This window comes from Eutrema salsugineum, unplaced genomic scaffold, assembly GCF_000478725.1.
Source record: "Eutrema salsugineum unplaced genomic scaffold, Eutsalg1_0 scaffold_1, whole genome shotgun sequence".
Taxonomy (NCBI): Eukaryota; Viridiplantae; Streptophyta; class Magnoliopsida; order Brassicales; family Brassicaceae; genus Eutrema; species Eutrema salsugineum.
The window spans coordinates 17,694,554-17,712,630 of NW_006256909.1; the positions used below are offsets into that span (position 1 = coordinate 17,694,554).

Here is an 18,077-nt window from a genome sequence, read left to right on the forward strand (position 1 = left end):
ATGAATTATAAGAAAATTAAATTTTATTTTATAATGTTTGGGTTCTCTTTTTCGATTTTGGGGCTTTAAATGTCTCCCATTGATTTTCATTGAGCCCAAAGCAAAAAAAAAAAAAACATAGGATGACCCACGGTACCCATTGGGTCTAATTGCCATAATAGTATTCTAGGCTTTTTATGGTGTTATTATGGTTGATAGGTTTGCATTTTTGCAATGGTTTTGGTCTGGGATGGGTTGTTAGCCTTTATTAACATCTTTAGGAAAAGGATGTTCCGTTGAAACAAAAAACATAGGTCTGTGCTATTTTAGAGAATTGTTCAATGTTAGAACTTTGTATATAGATAGAGATGTATTTGTAATAATGTGTAGACGCTTCATGAATAGAGAGACTCCCTGAGGGTCTCAGTAAATAACTAAATTCTAATCTATAATCTATATTTGTATTCTAAACAATATATGTACAAAAAGATATGATTTCACACAGTTCCCCAATCTGAAAACTCTATTCTATGTTCTCAGCCAGATCCAAATTTCTCAAGAACAAAAAGCTCTCATGTTGTTTGTCTGCTCTTCAATACCATTGGAGCCACCAACATCCAAACTGCAACAACATTTATATAAACATATTCAAACATTACAAACTGTCTCGATTACTCCTATAAAGAAAAGCCAGTAAAATAGACTTTCTTATTCTTTTTTACTTACTGTAAACGCAAACTGCGATCCATTCGTTTACTATCCTAACCCAAGTACTTGTCCACCCAACATCAATAGTCCATCTAAAACCAAAAAAAAAAAACAGAGACAAGCTTCTAATTATCGACTTATTTTCGGTTATGAATAGTATTGTGTTCATCAAGAACTTACTTTTCCATGGAATGATGAATGTTCCAGCCAATAAGTAGCATTGCAAAATACATTGCTCCAGTGGCAAACACAAAATGGAAGAATCCATATCCATAAGGAATCGCGTCTTCCTCTTGAGTCTCATCTTTTCTAAACTGTAAAAGCCCTTAGTGTTAGTCAAATTTTGTGCTTTTTTTTTTGGAGATTTAAAGAAATTTTGAGCTCATAAGATAACAAAACCTGAAAACATTGGGAATCTACTCCTGTGGAGAATGTCGCAATCACCATTGCAAGCAGTGCAACGACAAAGCTCTGCACAATGTACATATACATGGAAAACATATGTTTAGTACTTTCTTGACTGTCTCAAATTCAGAAAGATCCAGAAAAGACTCTTGCAAAGGTTTCTGAGATTTTTCTTACTATGATGGTAAGCCAGTCCGTTCTGCTAGACGATTCAGTTTTTCTGTTGCAAGTTTCTCCCACTGGCTCACTGCAAAACAAAACAATTACTTAGTGATCATGTAAAGTGTGATTACCCTCTAGTTTCTTAATATTTTATCTCATCGTTATTGTATTAAAGATATGAACAAATGAAGCATGCCTTCGAATGGCGCACCAGCAGATAAACACAACATAAAGTCCCATAAGTGCTGGAGTCAAGAATCCAGCATTCACCTGTTGAATGCAAGCAGAAAGAAGCAATATTTTGTTTCATACACATATGACATAAAAATACAACTTGAGAGAACCTTGAAACCGAAGGGACTCACTTTGGGGTGGAGAGAGATACTTGTCATGAGTTGGATAAGGAACAAAGTCCATGTGATGAAAAATATGTTGAGAAGGCATGATGGATCAGGCACATACCATATGTACATCAAAATCACCCCTAATATGCATACCGTATACGCAGTAGTCGCTAGTAGCATCACATGGACATGGCTGCAACATAGATGTTTCATTAGAAAACACAATCATTTTGTATTTAGGAACAGTCTCATATTGTCTCACCATCTTTCTGCATCTTTTTGAGATTGGAAACATTCATTGAGCCATGTAATGAAACTGATGATACTAATGAGCTGTATCAAAAGAAAGACCCTATAACAACAAGAAAAACAAGATGAAGATGATATCAATAAGTTTCCAAGTTAAAACGATCATAGAGTTTCTAAGATAGGATTAAAACTGTACCCTGCACCAAAATGGGCAATCTCCCCTGAAAAGCAAAACATAGCAAAGGAAAAAAAGGCATTTTACGTACGCGTCAATGCTAACTGAATTTAAATAGCGAAACAAACGATTTAAAGTACGGTTAGCCTTATATACCGTAAAGCTCAATAATGGAAGAAGGCAACAAGAAAGGGAAGATGGTTAAGCCAGGCCACATGAGAAGCTTAGCAACCCACCATCCTGAATGCCACTTATCTCTCGATGAATGTGTCTTTGATGTACCAACGGTTGAAAGAAACATAATGAAATAGAACAGCTATTGAAAAAGTTAAGGCAAAAATTTATCTGAAGCAGACTTAAACATGTGTATTCATGAAACATAGATTATAAGACTGATCGAAGAAAAGGATACAAAACATCCCAAGCTAACCCGTAAAACTCCTTCGGTTCCCAAACAGTTTCGGCCGTCTTTACAATTCTTGAATTCTGTAAATAAAGGATAAACACAATCATCATTCATCTGACAAAATTATTGGAAAGTTTCAGTACAAATAATTTTTAAAAAAATCATACTTCTCATTTCTGTCAAGGCACCTCGGCCATAATCACGGACAGTCCAAGCCAGCAGATTTGCCAAGAGGAACATCAGACCGTACACATATCTAGCCATCCATGGATTGTAGCCATTACGGAACTGGCTAAACCACGAACCGTTCTTGATTGTTTCATAGCCTTTGTTGTCAATGCTTGTACCGGTCTCCATATAGGTTCTAAAACTTAGCAGACTCTCTTTTTACGACATTGGAAGATCAAAGATCCTTGGCAAAAGATTCTTCTTAATACCATCAATCCCGAATCTCTCCGTCGTTGAGAAATTATCAGTTAATTAATTATACTTAGTATAAGGCTGGATTAAACACAAGCAAGACACTCCAGGAGCGAGTAGTTATCTTCCTTCAGGTAAAAAAAAAACCTAAAAACAAGCAATGGAAGTTACAATGCCTTTTTTGCTTTTTTTTTTTACCAGAAAATCAGAAATTGTTTCCCTTTATTTAATTTTCTCTTGAAGAAAAAGCAAACTTGATTTTTAGAGATTGACAGGTTCACTTTATGCAAACCCGTGTTTAATAGAAACAAAAATTAGGATATAATATAACAAAAAAAAAGCAAAAAACCAGACGAAATTTGAGATGACTTTTGTTTGTATTATGAAATATATGATCAGTAAAAATAAGAATACTTCCTTTATTTCTGAAGTATCATGGTTTAGACTTTTGTTTAGTTTCATAAAGATACATGTTTTTAGTTTTTTTTTTTCGTAATTAACCCACATCAAGTGGAAATTAACCAAATGTACTTTTTTTGGAAAAATGTTGAATTTTAGTCAAATGCACTTTTTAGGACAATAGTAGTATTATACTGGAATTAGGAAAAATTTACAGCTTATTTCTTAATATGTATATAAAAAAACATTTATATACTTATTTGTGTAGTGATTTGTTTACGTGTTGTGTTCATAGCGATTTTCACAGTGATTTTCCCAGTGTTTCGCGCTCCAAAATGAGTTTCGGCTGCAAAAAAAAATATTTTTACCCTATTTACCGATTATGTATCATTTTTTTATTGGTTTTTATCTGATGATGTGTTAAATATAACTTAAAATAAATCGTTTTAAATTATTATGGTTTAATATTTTATTTCGCTGTAAAATCAAACTATTTCTAAAATTTTATAAAATAAAATCTAAAATTTTATAAAAACTTAACAAAAAAATTAATAAATCAATAAATAAAATGTCTAATAGAATGATGGTATTTATTAGTGTATTTGACTTCAAATATTTTAGTATAAATATGTACATGATTTATTTCTAATTCTTTTGCACCCTTTCTAAATTGTTTAACTTTTCCTTCTTCTTCAAAAGAGTTTATACAGTACTTCAAAAAACTACGTCTTAAATACATAGAACAATAATTAAAAGATTTTAAACTATTTAAACTAAATTTTTTGGATACTAATATGTTTTTATCCACACTCTTTTATATTGCTTTCACGATCATGTCTTCAAACATTAAAATGTAAGGAAATCTAATAAACAAATATACTCAATAATAGAAAAAAACAAATGATTTCAAACTATTATTAAATTTTTAAATAATAAAATAAAAAATTATATCAGCCACGCAAGACGTGGACAAGTTCACTAGTGGATCTTTAAGAAATAGGAGAATATCAAATTTCTATTATATATTGATGGTGATGAAGCAGAAGTTAGATAAATCCCATAGCTATTGGTTTTGGTTGGGTGTTTAGTTTGAAATCACATAAAAAAAACATATTTGTAAGAAAATTGAAAAGCCTAAAATCTTAATACTCTTATTAGAATATGAAATATATTACAATTTATATTATAAATAAAAACAGAGTAATGAAATTATATGCTCATCACAAACATGCACTTCAGTACTTTGTTGCTCGGATCAATAAAATTCAATTACAGCTTCCTTGTTAAAAAAAGTTAAATAAGAAATGTAGAGAAAAAAGATAACAAGGTTTATTTTTATAAATGAAGCATAGAACAGAAGAATATGTACCTGGAAAATCTGGCATAGGTTATACTTATATTAAAAAAACTACATGTCTATATATAATCACCCATAAATTAAGGTTTTAATTATGATTAGTTACGTTAATCTGTTGATAAATAACCGAAACCAAGGAGGAAAAAGATAATTAAAAAAAAAGAAAAGTGAATAGTGAGTGCCTCCCTCTCTGCCACAAATCTTTTGAAAATTAATCAACGTTTTAGGTATTGCAGAAAAATATAGTTTTTGGATTCCCAGAAAACGTAGGAAAATATTAAAGTCGAGTCCCCATTTTTCATTTTCTCGAGAAATCTGGAAATCGCGAGATACAAATATATAATTTGAAAAATCACTCTATGATTAACAAGCAAGTACATGCATGTCTATAAATCTGAGAGATCCAAAAAGAAATAAAGAGATTGAAGATAGAACCTGTTATTTTTCGGGTGCAAAAAGCTCTTGAATCTATGAAGCGATCGGATCTGGAGATATGGAGAACGTTTATCAAAAATGAGAAACTCAAAAAAGATTTGAGAGAAATGTGAAAAAGGAATTAATGATTTCAGGTTTCGTATGAGTTTTTGATCTTTTTGCCTTTGCTCTCTTTCAAAACACTTGTGATCTTATATATGTGTATGCGTGCTTAGAATATAAATTCTGAAACCCTTTATTTTTCTTACAATATAGTTTATGATTCCTTCCTAATTCGTGAGCATATTCAATTATGAGGATCCTTTTTTAACAGTCTATTCCTTTTGATAAAAGTTCAATTTTACTTTTGCAATCTTATTGTGTCGCCTAATTCGTATGATTAGCTTTTGCTTTTCTGCCGTTAGTTTACTGTCTCTGACTCTCCGCTCGACGCCCACGCCCTCCAAAGTTTCAACTTTCAAGTAAAATAACAATGAGGCTATCAACTTATTTTAAGAGTTCTTACAGTCTAATCCAAACATATATATTTTTAATGGGTCTATAATCCGTCAAAAATTTATAATGGATTACCTATAATCACCGATTTGTCGGATCAACCATTAAAGTCTAAAATTTCTGACGGATTGATATTTGTTGGAAATTCCAATTGAGTTAAGTCTACTTTTTTTTATAGTGACATCGTAAGTATTTAAAGTTCTAAATAAACTTTTACAAATTATCACTTCTTAACTCGAAGATGTAGCTGCGTTTGAAACAATTACTGTATCAGTAGAACTGGATATTGGAGTGATACAAGTAGTAGCGGAGCTAGCAAAAAAAATTACAAGATCAGTTTTAATTTATAATGTATTTTAAACAAATTTTACGGGAGTCATTAATTTAAATTTTCAATATTTCACATATTTTTTTTTCTAAAAGTACAAATATATATATATATTTCACATGAGTTGGAGCTTAGAAAAAACGGAATTGGGCGAGTAGCTGAGCTGGACCAATTAGGATGCAAGGCGTGAAGATATACAGTAGAAACTCTATAAATTAATATTCGATAAATTAATAAACTCGATTCATTAATAAATTTCTTTAGTCTCAAACTTATGATTTGGTTCAATTAATCTTTTTATAAATTAATAACTCTCTAAATTAATAAAATATAAGAATCCCAATGATATTAATTTATAGAGTTTTTACTGTAGCTGAACCAGACGAGAAATTCAGAGAGAATCTAGAAAAATGGAAGATTTCCTTAAACTTGGAAGAAGTTCAAGGAAACAAGAGAGATTTGGAAATATTTTCAAGTAGGATTTTCGGCGTGTAGCCACAAGGTCTACCAGATATAAGTAGACCGTGTTGAAGCATTGTATGTGTTTAACACAACTACTAGAGATCATTTAGCATAAGGGTGAGAGATTCTTGCAATGGATATTCATCAAGGGTTAAAGGGTTCTTTAGGATGGTTCAAAGATCACGTATAGATCGAAGAACAGGCGAGATCAAGGTGTCTTGAGTCTGTCTTAAATAGTGTTATGAAAACTTGTATGGTTTGATAACATATTTACTAGTAATGCACTTTCAAGCATAGAAAATCCCTGTGTTACGTTGTGTTCTAGTTCCAATACTTTAGCTCTTGCATCTACAATTGGTATCAGAGCGGTCATCTGTGTCTTTGGAACATTGTGAGATCTTGAGGAAGAAATAGAGAGCTATCAAGAACTTGTGAACAGTTCAAAGATTATTTTGAATTCGGGGAACTATGGTTTTTGGAAGACTAGGATTCAGTCACTAATCAGAGGGATCAATCTGCTGGCTTGGAAAGTTGTTCTAGTGAAGTGGAAATACCAAAGAAGAATGATGTAGCAGGAGCTAACGTGCCCAAACCAGAGGAGGAATGGACCGAGGATGAGAGCAAGAAGTCTAAATACAATTCAAAGGCGTTGACGGCTATCCGTTGCAGTGTGTCAGCTCAAACTTTTGAACTGATACAAGGGTGCGAGACAGCCAAAGAAGCTTGGGATGTGCTGCAGTTATGATTTAAAGGAACAACCAAGGTGCAGAACTTACTTCTGTGTGAAAGTAAGTAATTTCTGGAGCAAGGCTAGTGGCAATTACTTTATACATCTCAAAGCATGCTTTCGCTAAATCTTCTGCAAGCTTCAAGTTTTCTAGATCCTCAAATGACAAAATATTTTCTTTCAGGGCCTTCTCCTTTGTGAGTCCGTTGGTAGCACCAAGAGCAAGTGTACCAGGCAAGAAGCACACCTAGACAAATAAAATTAAATGAATCAATCCTTAGGAAGAACAAACGCCATGAGATTTTATGAAATGGGGTTGATTGGTTTTTTTCAGTACGAGGTAGTGAGTGATGCTTACTAGATGATCCATTTTCGGACTGAACTCTCCCTTAGACCCGTAAGGTAACTCTTCTACAAAGACCATACCATTTGGAATTGATTTTCGCTCAAGCAAATGCCTGACTCCTTTCATAGCCGAGAAAAGACATGCTCGCTTCATGATTTGAGAATTTGAAGAAGGAGGAACATGATATTGGAACCCAATATTAATAAGCATTTGGACTTATAATATTGAGTTTGTGTGTGAATAAGAAATGAAGTTTAATAAGCAAATGGGCCTTATAAATTCATTTGAAATTTGGGTTTGAGCCTATGGAAACGAAATGTTCCTATTGTCTATAACTAAAAGTGAAAGTTTAGTGGAAGTGTATTTGTCCCACATTGCTCACCAAGGAGAAAAATCTCTTGTATATATATGGTCTACTCACAATAAGGGTCAACAGCATTGTGGAAGTAAAAGGGCATTCTGCAAAAACACCTACGCGCGCCGCCGCCGTCGCCGATGCCGGTGCCAGGCTCGTGCTCGTGCTCGTTGCTCATTGCTCGTTGCTCGTTGCTCGTTACATTTTTTAGTTGGCTCTTAGGACTCTTGGGCTCTTGGGCTCTATATAGCTGGGTGTGGGTCGTGGGCTTCTTAGTTCTTGCGAAATAATTTTTGCATATTGAAAGGATAAATCTTAGGAAATAAAAGAGCCAAATAATAACGGAAGATTTTCGAATCCTTTTACTTGCGGGAAAAAGAGAATATCTCGTGAATATTCCTTTTCGCCAAAGCTTATTCCTTGCGGATCAAGCTGAACCTTCCAGTATAAATAGACGTCCTCTTCTCTCATTCTAAATTATCGAATTCTCGAACACACCAAACACACAGCAAATAATTATTTCCAGCAAATCCCTCTCGTCCTAATATCGTAAGTGTCTCGAGAGCTATAGCGTAGTATTATTTCAGTTCGCAGATTCTATTATGGGTGTTGCATAATAGTCTCATCACGGTTGTATCCTGGGATTTAAAAGTCGCACCATACGGTCACACATTACCAGCAATTTATTGAGTTAAGGAAAGAGATCATATCTCGACTCTGTGTTTTTCGTTTGTTTTCAATCGGTTTTCCAACTCTTGTTTTAATCTCTTACCTTAACATATCATTTATAATATTGCTATTTTCTATTCGTGATTTCAATCGGATTTTCGCGGTCCTTACAATCTTAACTCAATAAATCCGCTTCCTGCTTATCGCTTCAATCGGATTGAATATTGCGAAACAGTTTTTATAAACGGTTTTGAAAAAACGAGTTTTTAAAATCGATCTACAAAGTGTCTGCGAAAGTTTCTTAGCTATTTCATAGAACTTTTGATCTGTTAAACATGAATCTTCTGAAACGGTTTATGCGGCAGTCATAAACAGGTCCGCAAAACGTTTTAGGGTTTAAGAACGTCTTCAAAAGACGATTCTGGGAACACCTATTTTCAAGTTCTAAGAATACCTATTGGTAATATCTGTGGAAGCTCAAAGGGAATCCTTTTCGGAAAATGCTGTTCATAGCGACTTAAACGTTTTAATCGCTGATCTGAATCCTGTTTCTCAATACTAACTTGGGTTATTTTCTGTGAACAGATTCAATTATGACTAACGGTGATGTCAACATGACTACCAATGGAAGCTCGGGTGAAGCTAGGATGCCAGCGTCGGTAACCGCATGACTTCAGCCCGACAAGTTCGATGGTTCGAACTTCAAGCAGTGGCAAGAAAGGATGCACTTCTTTCTGTAATCAATGCAGCTAAGCAAGTACCTCAAAGAGAATCCCCCAACAGTGCCAGAAGGAAACAAAGATGCTACGATTCTGGCTACCGTTGAAGCGTGGAAGCACTCAGACTTCCTATGCAAAGGGCACATCAAGAATCGCCTGGTGGACCAGCTGTTCGATGTGTACAGTGAGGTCAAAACTTCCAAAGAACTCTGGGATGCTTTGGAAAAGAAGTACAAGTTGTACAATGTCGGCTCTGGGAAATTCACTACAGCAAAATTCCTCAAGTTTGAGATGGTGGATTCTCGTCCCATCATGCCACAAGTGCACGAGCTGGAACTAATCTTTCAAGAGATTAGGACTGAAGGAATGAAGCTTTGTGAGACATTCACGGTGAACTGCTTCATTGAGAAGCTACCTCCAAGTTGGGCAGACTTCCAGAACTTTCTTGCTTACAAGCAAAAGGCCCTGTCTCTGGCAAATCTGATTTCTAGATTGCAGAATGAGTCACTAAAACGTGACAGAGTTAGAAAAGAAGACAGTCAGATCATTGATGTGGACTTGATGTGTGGTGTCGAGGGTTGTCAAGTTTTACCCTAATAGAAATCAATAGCCGCAAGTGCACAGCTGATCGATTGTAGTACTTAGGGATCGAATCCACAGGGAAGGAGGATCTTTTCCTGCAAAAAGCCTTTGAAATAAGTTAAAGTAAGGAAGTCTAGAACAAAAACGGTTTTGTGGGGGTTTGGTAGTGTGTTTAAAATGTAAAAAACGAAATATTAAAAGAGAATACGGGAATTAAATGACGTAATAACTAAACCTAATGAAAATGACTAAAAATGATAAAAACGGATATTCTAATGCTTAAATGAAAATGAACTAAAAAGGAAAGACAATATTGAACCAAAGCTTTAAAGAAAATCGGTGTAAATCAATGGGAAAGAAGGCGATGGGGTTCAGGGAAGTTTTCTCAGGGGTACGAACGATTCAAAACATTGCTAGAGAGTAAATTGGTAAGATCTTAGCTTAAACTTTTCGAACTGGAGTCACGGACGTATGAATACGCCATTGTCGTGATCATAGACAACTATCTCTCTCAACCCTGACCAGTAGGTTTCCACTCTGGCCCTGGAAGAGAAGAGATGCATTATGTTTAAGACTCGTCCTAATTCACAAATCGCCCATAGGTAGGTTTCCACTTCTATGTTTGTTTTGCTCTCCCAAACTAGATCTGATACCTGATGAACACTTTCGTGTCACCAAGCATCTGGATTAGATTGTAGTTCATGACGCTACTCTCATGCAGTAAAAACAAATTCAGAAGAAAAAGTTCTAAGATTCGGCTCAAAAGCTCATGGAATCCTCATCGAACATATAAATCCCTATTGAAAATCCCTTAATCCCAACAATAAAACTACTCAGACATAATGAACGAAATCAAAGACATAGTATTAAGAAGTAGAATAGAAACCAAAATTGAAAAAGAAAGAACAAGGGTTCAAGAGAACAAATCTCTCTCTCCCTAAAAGCTAAAGAAAAAACAATAAGAATATGAAGTAAATATTTCGGTGGTGATCGGTTCTTTTTATTTAGGGTTCCTAAGACATGTATTTATAGTGCTCAAGACCTCTCTGGACGTCACTTAGGGTTTCTCCAAATGTGGGCTTCAGAAATGGGCTTTTTGGGCTTGGAGTTGGCTTGCCGCGGTCGGGAGTGCTCTGACCGCGGAGAATGAGTGGTTTGCCGCGGTCGGGATGCTCTTGACCGCGGGAAATTGCTTGTTGGCCGCGGGTGGAAGTGCTTGCCGGCTGGTTTACAGAACATCTTGCTCTTCGCGTATCTTTTGATTGAACCGTTGGATTGCCAAGCTGTAAAGTGCACTGGAAAGCTGATACTTCCATCTTTAAGGTCTCCAAATTTGAGCTGGATCAGACGGTGAGAACGCCTTCAATCAGGGGTGAACTTTTGACGGTTTGACTCTGAGTTGAAATCTGGTTTTCTATCCATTTTGTTAAGCTTTTCCCTAAGTTACCTGAAAAGAGTCTTGGAACTATAAATACTAGAAAACATAATAAAAGTACTTAAAAGCAATTAAAAACATAGAAAAAGTATTTCAAAACGATCCATAAAAGCGGTCAAAATACGGTGTTATCAACTCCCCCAGACTTAAACCTTTGTTTGTCCTCAAATAAAGCAGAAGCCTAAACTGGTTAAGTAAAAACAAAAATAGGGAATGCACAAATCTCATAGACATGAACTCTAAAACTAGGACCAAAGATAGTGCATCAATCCACAACTTAGTCTAGAAAATTCTCACCAAAGCACAAGAGATACTAGTCCACTTTTTCCGTCATGCAAAACTTAAACAATTTAAATCTTGATTTCAGTCAACTAGCTCTCTACATTCATTAAGCTCAATAGTGAGTTCTCATTAAAGACATCATCCAGGGTAGACGGTGTTTGACATTAAAGGGCTGTTTAAGTGGTGGAGTTAAAGTGTTTTTGGGTTACCTGAAGATATGGAGGATGCAAGATAATATGCAAAACAGCAAGAGAGATAAGGACCTGTTGATGACCACAGTTTTCAGTCACTTCTTCTTGCCAAATGTTGTTGCATAATCCTTCCTCTTTTGTTGTAAACAGCCATTCCCCCAGACTTAGATTCTTTCCGGGAATCAGAAAACAATATCCAAAACTCCATAAAATCGAACTTCAGTTGCCTTGGGACTTAAAATTCGACCTCTCTAGACTCTTTAAGGCTTTTATTTCCTTTCTTTTGTTATTTTAGGATTTTTTTTTTTTTGGAAAAGAAATGCCTTTTAAAGAGAGAGACTAGAGGACGAGATTGTACCAAAATTTGAGATTTTTCTAAGGCAAACTGAGCTTCCTCTTGTGTTGAATCCTTCCGGGAACTTTTCCGGCAAATTGCAGGTCTCTGTCCTTGGTGACTGAAAACTGCGTCGTTCCTCTTTCTCTCCAACGTTTTTGCACTTATCTGCATATAAGACAATAGAAAACAAGAGTGCATGTGGTTTGAAAGAGGATTGGTTAAGGTGGGGAACTAGCTAAAGATGAACTAGCCATTCAGGATCAACAGAGAGTGGTAAAAGGATAAAGGAGTCCTGAATGTATGATTCGTTTCCCTGGTCGTCTAATGCTTCAATGAGAAAATTAAGTCCAAATTAAGTCCAAATAAAACAGAGCTAGTGTATCCCTTCATCTAAATCGAAATTATTCAAATTTCTCTGGGGTACTTCGTTTCAAATGTGCTTAGCTACCGCCTAGTCTAGTCCTAAATCATGAATGAGCATGTCACTAGGAACAGTCTAAAGCACACAGTCAACTATCATTGATTCATGTTCACTATTCCCTTTAAAACGTATTTTGTTTTGAAAACCAGTTTTGAAAAACTTTAAGGAAAATGCAAAAAGTGTAGATAATGCAAGACTCATGAAAGAAAAGTGGTTAGAAAGGGATGAAATCCTCCCCCAGACTTAAATCACACTGTCCTCAGTGTGAAACAAGTCGAGATTGGATGAGAAAAATGCATAGATAATCGAACTGGTAAGGACAAAGAGAACTTACCTGGATCCGGGATGCTGGTGGAGATGAACCGGATTCATTCGACGAGGTTTAGGAAGGTGATTAGGTGGTGATGAAGGTGGTGGAAGGTGATGAATGAGGTGGAGGGTGATTGGTGAGGTGAAATGGGGTGAAAGGGGTGGTTTGGGTCGGGTTTGGATGTCAACGACCTAGTGCCGCAGTCAGGGGCTGCACGACCGCGGTGAACCATTGCTTGGCCGCGGCCAGGACTACGCGACCGCGGTCGATCATACGTTTCTCGCGGTCAGAACACCTGCGACCGCGGGGGCTTATATCGCGGCCTCTTCCTGCTTCTCCTTGGTTCCTGCTGGGCCGAGCAGTCAGGTACCAACCTTCTTTTTGGTTTTTTCTGGTTTTTTGATTTTTTTGGCTTTTTTGTTTATTTAAGAAACACCTGAAAACTAAGAAAAAGAAAAAAATCAAAAAAAAAGAAAGAAAAATTCTAAAGAAAACAATACCTAAATGGGTTGCCTCCCATTAAGCGCTTTTGTTTTAAGTCGTTTAGCTCGACTTTTGGTGTTGGACGTGACTTATTCGAATGAAGAAGACCTTGTCCTGAGACAAGTATTTTTCGACATCTCCTTGCTTTGCTTAGCAGGTTCTTCGTCACTCCAAAGTTCTTCTTCAAACTCTTCTGTTGCAGAACGTTTTCCTGCTTTGCTGTTGTATGGAACAGCTTCTGTGAAGACATCTTTGTCGATATTAGCAAATGAAATCCTCCAGTTTGGCCAGTCCATTATAGCTCCGGAAGTTGCTAGAAAAGACCATCCCAGAATCACTGGATATGTTGCATCTCTCGTCTCGACAATGTAGAAGTCGACAGGCACAATGCAATCTCCTATTCTCAAAGGTATTTCATGAGCTATTCCTTGAGGTGTTGCATTTGAATCATCAGCTAGGCTAATCTTTGCCCTAGTCCTGCGCAGGTGTTTGATACCAAGTCTCAAAGCAATTGTCTTGGACATCATGTTAACACAAGCTCCAGAATCACATAGCACGTTTTTAAACATTTCTCCTCTAATAGAACAAGAGAAAAGAAACTGACCTACACCTTCTATTTTGTGAAGTGTTCGAACAGGTTTACCTCTTCTGGCATGATTGAACAAGTTTTCTATCTCAGGGATTGATTCTTTGCTCTCACAGAAGTAGTGGCCTATCATGAAGTCCTTGCAAGCTCTGGCAGACGTGATTCCTTCAGGTAAATTTCGAACCACATCATTGAATTCGTCGAGCTTCTCCTTGCTGATTTTGTTGGTGTAGTGGCTGCACTCTTCCGGTCTTTGGAGGTGGATTGAATAAACAGCAGCATCAGGTGATGTTCTGGAAAAGTCAGACGTCTGGCCCTCCCAAAGTAGGTTCGAATATCCTCCTTTGTCTCCTTGCAGTACCTAAAGAAAACTTGCAAACAACCAAGATGCCATATATCATCGAAACCTGTGTAAAGAGGGATCGATTTCACAAACTTGTTGAATTCAATGAGCCTTTCTCTGGATATTGGTGCTCCTAATTCCACCATTTTGTCTGGATTTCCTCCTTCTATAAACAGACGATAGTCTTCATCCTCGAGGTAGTGCCCTTCATATTCATCCTCATATGCTAAAACTATGTTGCAAGGGAGTACCTCATTTCCTTCTTGAGATGTTTTGGAGCTGATAGCATACACCGTTTGTTCCTGAAGAGGGGTTTTGACCATCCCAGCAGATGTATCAAATGAGCATTGACCTGTAGGAGTGGAAAAGGGCTGAAAGGCATCTGAAGGAGTGCTGGCCGCGGGTAGAAGCTTCACGACCACGGGTGAAGAGGGCTTTGCCGCGGTCAGGATGCTCACGACCACGGCTGGAAGCTTGTTGGCCGCGGTCACGTGAGTTCCGACCGCGGGAATGAGGCTCCGAGTTGTTTCCTCAGTTTCGTCTGCTCCTTTGCCATCTGAACTGATTTCTACACCTTCTAACTCTGTCTTCTCCTCTTTTAGGCTAAGATCTTCGATGAGGAGCGTCGAACCATTCGTTTCACGTCCTTGCATAAGCTTTTCGACCTTCTCCTCGATTTCATCGAGGGTATAGACTACTTTGCCCACGGTTGAGTCTATCGCCTCTGCTTTCTCTTGAACCTTGTGTACTCGATCCCAAATCTCTTCCACGTAAGAATAGGTTTGGTTGTTATGGTAGTTAATAGTCTCTTCTGCTTCACCAAGTTTGATCTCTAAGGTGCGGATGCTCCAACCGGCTTTGCGAATGCGAACTTCGTGTGCTCCAACTCGTTCTTCGATTGCTTCCATCTTCCAGCACCTTCGTTTAGTTGGCTTTCGATGGTCTTGACTTGAGCTGAAAGATCTTCAAGCTTTCTGTTAAAGCGCATTGACAAGTCGTCAATTTTCTTGTCGATTGTGGATCTTGCTTGAACGTCGAGTAAGTGCGAGACCGCCAATTCTAGTAGTTCCAATCTGTGAATGGGTAGGACGTTTTCATTCTTGTGAGGCAAACGACGAGCAGGCTGTTCAGGGTTGGTCATTTGAGGTGCATAGCGCTCCTTCTGGAACGTTCTGTTGTCTTCGCTTTGAGTTTTTTCGTAGAGATCGCGTAGATGCTTCTCTCTACGTCTGGTGGCTTGAGGAGTGTTATAGAAACCTTCCTCATTTTGTATATTTCGATTTATAGGATCAATATCTTCTGAAATGGAAACAAAATAACCGAAAAATGGAAAATTGCAGAAAAAGGGGTTCTAGAGTCGATTTACTAACCTTTCTCGGGGTTTTGCAGAAAAGAAAACGCGTGCCTTCCCCGGCAACGGCGCCAAAAACTTGATGGGTGTGTGACTTGATGTGTGGTGTCGAGGGTTGTCAAGTTTTACCCTAATTGAAATCAATAGCCGCAAGTGCACAGCTGATCGATTGTAGTACTTAGGGATCGAATCCACAGGGAAGGAGGATCTTTTCCTGCAAAAAGCCTTTGAAATAAGTTAAAGTAAGGAAGTCTAGAACAAAAACGGTTTTGTGGGGGTTTGGTAGTGTGTTTAAAATGTAAAAAACGAAATATTAAAAGAGAATACGGGAATTAAATGACGTAATAACTAAACTTAATGAAAATGACTAAAAATGATAAAAACGGATATTCTAATGCTTAAATGAAAATGAACTAAAAAGGAAAGACAATATTGAACCAAAGCTTTAAAGAAAATCGGTGTAAATCAATGGGAAAGAAGGCGTTGGGGTTCAGGGAAGTTTTCTCAGGGGTACGAACGATTCAAAACATTGCTAGAAAGTAAATTGGTAAGATCTTAGCTTAAACTTTTCGAACTGGAGTCACGGACGTATGAATACGCCACTGTCGTGATCATAGACAACTATCTCTCTCAACCCTGACCAGTAGGTTTCCACTCTGGCCCTGGAAGAAGAGATGCATTGTGTTTAAGACTCGTCATAATTCACAAATCGCCCATAGGTAGGTTTCCACTCCTATGTTTGTTTTGCTCTCCCAAACTAGATCTGATACCTGATGAACACTTTCGTGTCACCAAGCATCTGGATCAGATTGTAGTTCATGACGCTACTCTCATGCAGTAAAAACGAATTCAGAAGAAAAAGTTCTAAGATTCGGCTCAAAAGCTCATGGAATCCTCATCGAACATATAAATCCCCATTGAAAATCCCTTAATCCCAACAATAAAACTACTCAGACATAATGAACGAAATCAAAGACATAGTATGAAGAAGTAGAATAGAAACCAAAATTGAAAAAGAAAGAACAAGGGTTCAAGAGAACAAATCTCTCTCTCCCTAAAAGCTAAAGAAAAAACAATAAGAATATGAAGTAAATATTTTGTTGGTGATCGGTTCTTTTTATTTAGGGTTCCTAAGACATGTATTTATAGTGCTCAAGACCTCTCTGGACGTCACTTAGGGTTTCTCCAAATGTGGTCTTCAGAAATGGGCTTTTTGGGCTCGGAGTTGGCTTGCCGCGGTCGGGAGTGCTCTGACCGCGGGGAATGAGTGGTTTGCCGTGGTCGGGATGCTCCTGACCGCGGGAAAATTGCTTGTTGGCCGCGGGTGGAAGTGCTTGCCGGCTGGTTTACGGGACATCTTGCTCTTCGCGTATCTTTTGATTGAACCGTTGGATTGACAAGCTGTAAAGTGCACTGGAAAGCTGATACTTCCATCTTTAAGGTCTCCAAATTTGAGCTGGATCAGACGTTGAGAAGGCCTTCAATCAGGGGTGAACTTCTGACGGTTTGAGTCTGAGCTGAAATCTGGTTTTCTATCCATTTTGTTAAGCTTTTCCCTAAGTTATCTGAAAAGAGTCTTGGAACTACAAATACTAGAAAACCATAATAAAAGTACTTAAAAGCAATTAAAAACATAGAAAAAGTATTTCAAAACGATCCATAAAAGCGGTCAAAATATGGTGTTATCAATCATGACCCATGATGCAAACGTGGCTGAGTACAGGAAAAAGGGCAAAGACAAACCATCCAACAAGGCTGCACATAACAAGTTTCCTCCACGAAACAATACTAGCTTTAAGAAGCAAGGTCAAGCACCCATGAAGAACAAGTTCAATGGGAAGTGCAACTACTGCAACAAGCTTGGACATAAGTCTTCAGAGTGTCGCCGAAAGGCTAAGTCTGAGAACAACCAATTTCACTTGACTGAAGCAGACCTGTGTGCAATGGTTACAGAGGCTAACTTGGTGTAAGAGAACCCCAAGGCGTGGTGGTATGACACAGGTGCTACCACACACATCTGTATTGACAGAGAGATGTTCAATACCTATCAGAAGTGCAAGACTGATGATCAACTGAAGATGGGAAACATCTCCCAATCCAAGATTGAAGGTACTGGAAAAGTTGTGTTGAAGATGACTTCAGGTATGGAGGTTACTCTCAACAACGTGAAGCATGTTCCAGACATGAGGAAGAACCTGATCTCTGGTACTCTAATGAGCAAGCATGGTTTTGCGACAACTTTGAGTCTGACCAGCTGATACTTATGAAGAATGGTGTTTTCATAGGAAAAGATTATGTTAAGTCAGGATTGATCAAAATGTCTGTAATGACAATCCTGAAGAAAAACAAAATTGTACCTGATTCCAAAGATTAAATTAATAAGAATCCAGTTGCTTATGTGGTTGAGTCTTCTAATATTTGGCATGAATGTTTAGGACATGTTAATTACAAGTCTATTCAAATACTGATGAATTTGAATATGATTCCAAAATGCAAAATTAGCAAAGACAAATGTGAAATTTGTGTCCAAGCAAAGCTCACAAAAACACCATCACCTCATGTTGAAAGAACTACCGAACCTCTTGGATTAATCCACACTGATCTGTGCGATTTAAA

General features: G+C 37.3%; 1 protein-coding gene across 2 annotated transcripts; it reads right to left on the reverse strand.

Moving 5' to 3' along the window:
• Positions 1–352: 352 nt before the first annotated feature.
• Positions 353–5,223, reverse strand: LOC18030299 (probable serine incorporator). Of its 2 annotated transcripts, XM_006414865.2 has the most exons (13): positions 5,040–5,223; positions 2,596–2,995; positions 2,435–2,508; positions 2,179–2,338; positions 2,044–2,068; positions 1,861–1,950; positions 1,620–1,791; positions 1,451–1,524; positions 1,270–1,339; positions 1,087–1,158; positions 868–1,001; positions 706–779; positions 353–601 (listed from the first exon to the last, which is right to left on the reverse strand). In XM_006414865.2, the coding sequence occupies exons 2-13, from the start codon at positions 2,783–2,785 to the stop codon at positions 552–554; spliced, it is 1,185 nt and encodes a 394-aa protein (XP_006414928.1). In that variant the 5' UTR covers positions 2,786–2,995; positions 5,040–5,223; the 3' UTR covers positions 353–551. The 2 variants fall into 2 exon arrangements, with proteins under 2 accessions (XP_006414928.1, XP_024005634.1); XM_024149866.1 differs by lacking the exon at positions 706–779.
• Between the last annotated feature and the right edge of the window lie 12,854 nt (positions 5,224–18,077).